The sequence below is a fragment of the Solanum lycopersicum genome, chromosome 6 (genome assembly GCF_036512215.1).
Source record: "Solanum lycopersicum chromosome 6, SLM_r2.1".
Classification (NCBI taxonomy): domain Eukaryota; kingdom Viridiplantae; phylum Streptophyta; class Magnoliopsida; order Solanales; family Solanaceae; genus Solanum; species Solanum lycopersicum.
Window position 1 is genome coordinate 25970157 of NC_090805.1, and position 4728 is coordinate 25974884.

General features: G+C 30.3%; 1 protein-coding gene across 1 annotated transcript; it reads right to left on the bottom strand.

The window, feature by feature from the left end:
* Window positions 1-2131: 2131 nt before the first annotated feature.
* On the bottom strand, window positions 2132-2951 carry LOC101250895 (oleosin L). The gene has a single exon (XM_004240717.5). The coding sequence runs from the start codon at window positions 2806-2808 to the stop codon at window positions 2365-2367; it is 444 nt and encodes a 147-aa protein (XP_004240765.1). The 5' UTR covers window positions 2809-2951; the 3' UTR covers window positions 2132-2364.
* Window positions 2952-4728: the final 1777 nt, after the last annotated feature.

Sequence of the window (4728 nt, forward strand, 5' to 3'; positions counted from 1 at the left end):
CTCCAACCACCCAAACCTCGTCCTATTTAAAAAGTTAAATATAGGTTTAGGTTGAGAAAATTGAAGATTCCTATTAGGAAAGGTATTACAAGGATCCCTTCAAGTGAAATATAAAATGTAACAAAAACACTAGTGAGAAGCGAAAAACTTGAAAGAAATATAATTAATTGGATATTTTATAATTAATTAATATACATAATTATTAATATTAAAATTCCTCTATATCTAATTTTTACCTTTTTTTAAAAAAATATTTATTCCTTTTTACTTACTTTTAATTTATTTTTCTCATTCATTAATGTAAATGTTGAAAATTTATGGACCTTTGCAAAAAGCTATTCAATTTCAATGAGGTCTCTATAACACGTTTTCAATTTCAGTGAGATTCAAATTAGATTCAACCATACTTTACGTAATGGTGGAGCTAGAATTTGGTCTAAAGAGTGTTAAAATATTTTTAAAAAATCATATAAAAGTCAAGGAGTGTCAGAATTTAATATAAATATACATAAAAATATTTTTATTCTAACTGCACAACGTAATTTTTCGACGAAGGAATATCGATTGACACCCTTTTACTACACGTGGCTCCGCAACTGACTTCATGTCTATATAAAAGTATTATACTCAATTGAAAAGTATCTCATAAATTTTTGAATATTTATATTTTTGTGTATTCATAAAAAGATGATAAAAACATTAAATATGTCTTTCTCGAAGAAATCTCGATAACTTCATAGATTCATGAGATATTTATAAAGAGATTAAATATAATCTCCTACGTTGGAAAAATACACTTCTCGAATTATAAAAAAATCTTAAGAAATAAGAATCAAAATGACAAAATTCATACTTTTAAGGTAAACTGTCATTTTTCCTTTATCAGTTTATAATTACAGAAATCTTTTAAACTGATACAATAATATCAACGTTAATACGTTAACACATTAATCTGATACGCGAGATACATCAATCTTTCAATAAGATACGTTACATTTTATGCATGATACACTAATTTGATGTGTAAGATACATTAATCTGATGCGTTGATACACTAATATGATGCACGAGATACATTAATTTGATACGTAAAAAAAAATTAAAAATTTATAAAACTAATAAATAATAATGGTAATAAGAGAACTTATTTATGGCATTTTCCATTATTTTATTCATGAAGTCATGTTTCCGTCCTTCTATATATTTGCAAACTACTAACTTTTTATCTCAGCACTTTAAGTTATTTTATAAAAATAAACAGTAATTAAAAGAATTAAAAGCAGAAAAGAAAATTCAAAACGGTAAAAGAACTTCTACAAAAAAATTGCAAGATTGTCGCACCCAGAAAATTTCATTTAACAAAATAATGCGTCAACTTCAAAGACTCCTATATATAACTTTAAGTTATAAGAGTTGTTATCCACAAATCAGAGAACTATCCAAGTTTCTGTATGGTTTATAATATTATTTTAAGTTACTAATTGTTATAATTTATAATAATTTTTACATCAATAATACTCCCTCCTTTTCTATTTATGTACTATCCTCCAAATTTTCTAGTTATGTGTCCTTCAAATATTTTAAGCTGTTTAGCCTCTAAAATAAATTGCACCCTGTCTAATAAATAAATAAATAAAACAAACTTCACAGTTAATAGAACATTTTCTAATCGGTTGTGTTCATAAAATTAACACGTAATGCAGACAAAAGAGAAAAAAAATTTAACACGTAATGCAGACAAACGAAATGACCGCCCTACTTCAGATAAACATTTAATTAGTCCACCCCTTCCATATATTAGATGAGCGCTTCTAATTTAAGAAGATAATTAAAAAACTATTAATAAATGTGGCAAACGTTTAACTGGACATTGAGTCCCAAAAAATAAATGAAAATTTTGATATGTTGATCAAATTAACCTTAAAAGAAAAATCAAAAGTATTACAGACTTTTCTCTCCTCATAAATATATTGAAATATTATGAGGAGTCAGGGAGTAGCAATATAATTTAACTCTACTATTTTATCATTGCAATATTTATGATAATTGATTATTAGTAAGAGATTAGTAAGTAAGATGCGAGACAAATATTTTTGGTAAGATGCATAATCTAAATTGGGACAATTAGGAATATGAAAGTTTCTTAAATATACAACTTATTAAGTACAACATCAGCTCCATTTATTTCAATATTTCAGATACAAAATATTAATGCCAGACTCAATCATGAAGACGAGCCTCGTAGCAACAGTAGTAAAAACACAAAAATTAACAAAACGCAAAAAAAGCTGAAAGAAGTTACAAACAAAAAACATACACAAACGCATTGAACAAACAAATCTAGAAGTAGAGAGTAGCGCTAGCTCAAGTCTGATGGGTTCCAGTGATGTGCTGCTGCCCAAACTCCTGAGCCTTATCTTTCATCTCCCCAGCTTTAGTAGCCAACTTATGCCTTGCTTGCTCCAACTGATCTGCACCGGGGGGTCGTTTCCCGGTCACGTATCGATAAATCCACGATAACACGCTTACCGCCGCTACGCCAAATCCGCCTGAAGCCAAAAACCCTGAGAACAACAAAAAGAGAGTAATAACAGCAGGTACAATCACCGGGCTAAAAATCACCAGCACAGGAGTCGCTATAGTGAGCGCAATGACGGTAGCGGCTAAAGTTAAGCCAGAAAGAAGAAGAAGCGATCCACCGGCGGTAACGGCGGTAGCTGCCTTGACCATCTGGTGAGAACGAGGCTGCTGTCCTCCATGGAAGAACTGGTGCTGAGTATGTTGGGGTTGCCCATAGTAATCAGCCATAATTGATGAGTATGAATTGAATTGAGTGGATTTGGGGAAATTGATTATATAGAAGGGTGGAAGGGGGCACGTGTTATAAAAGCTCAACAGGCGGCCATTGCATGCAATGAGAATGCCTCATTTTGGGACACGTATAATTGTTGATCTACTGTAACCGTAGGGGAATTCGACAAAAACAACTTTAATTTGTATGTAAAGTAATTATAGTATGCTTTTTGGACTTCTTTTTTGAGTTTAATATCGAATATTACGGAAAAATTTAAAATTTTTGATGTTATGATTTGGATATACTTTTTTACTCCGCTATATTTATTATACAAATGAAAGAATTTAGTGGTGATAATATAATAATTGTTATGATTATTTTTAGTGATATTAATAAATATGATTGCGTGAATTTTAATAACCACACCGCATCTGTTAAAAACTTCAACATCTAATGACATCAATAAAATTATCATTAGATATTACTATTATAATTATACTAGGGAACATGTCCGCGCTTCGTGCGCGGATTAATTAATGTAATAGGAAATTTTTTCTTGTAGATGCATTATATGATTATATTATTTAAGCATATCATTTTGTTTTCATTTGAAATGATGATATATGATGAAACTTATGAACTTTAGTATCTATTTAATGAGAATAATACATTGTTAATGATTAAATTTTAGAATATATACTCTGTTAAAAAATTTATTTGTTTTGATTGCTAAAATATCTATAGATTTACATCAAGTACGGCATATCATTATTTATTAGATTGATGGTTAGAGAATATATTTTCTGATCATGATTTATATTGATTATTTGGGGGCAATCCTTATTTGTCTTATCTATTGTAGTACTTCTGTATAAGTTTCAGGAATTGAAAGAAGGTTAATGTTGAACGGTGATGTTTTTTACCTTAGGAACTAAAATAAATAAATTTTAAAAAACACAAAAATCCCCAAATTGCCAAAATCATTGAAATTACTTTGACTCCTCTCATTTTTTCATTGAAATAAATGAGAGCAAGTACTGCAATTAGTGGCACACTTAATGCAGTAATCACATTAGCAAATAATGCAGATACTTTCATATCAAACTTAGTAAACCAATTGTGTATATCTGCCAAGCTAATGCATTCCACACTAATGTCATTACATATGACACTCTTCCAAGCTTATACTCATTCATCTCTCTTTTCATCCATCTCCATTCGGCGCTCGCGAATAGTCCAATCAGAATAGCACACGGGGGAAAAAACGACTGTCAAATCACTACGTTCATCACCTCTTTCAATGTGTGTTTTTTCATTATGTTTCTGAAAATTCAGTCTGTTGCTGATAACATCAACGCGTACCCTGCTGAACCGAAGAGAGTGCAGATGAATCCGATTTAAACGTAGCCTTTACCTTTGGATAAACCGGTTGATGAGGAAGCATATATAGTGATTTATATATTTTAAAGGAATGAATCTATCGAAAACAATTTTTTTTAACTCAAAAAAAGAGGCAAAGTATGTCTATATTATTATTTTTTCAGACTTTACTTATAAGATTGCGATGGATCGATATACTATTACTATATATATATATATATATATATATATACATACATACATACATACATATATAATGTTTAATGGATAAATGATCATGTATATATATATCGTTTCAGATATCCATATTGCTTTAGTGTTGCAATGTTTCTGAGAGCCGAGAGCGAGATCTGTCTAGACAGCTCTTTCCTTGTTTCTTGAACCACATTAATCCATTCGTCTTTCTCTGCTTTGTCCTCTGGCTTCTTTGGTTTCCCATCTTTAGTCGTTGAGCTGGAAGGTTGGTAGATTTCATCCTTACAGCTCATGAACTGCAGGAAACATTACATAACCATGATTCAGCAAGGCCGTTCTTCGTAGCAATGGTTTTAGAC

Excerpts from the sequence above, each read along its gene's own strand:
- LOC101250895 (XM_004240717.5), bottom strand. The coding sequence starts at position 2,808 with ATGGCTGATTACTATGGGCAACCCCAACATACTCAGCACCAGTTCTTC.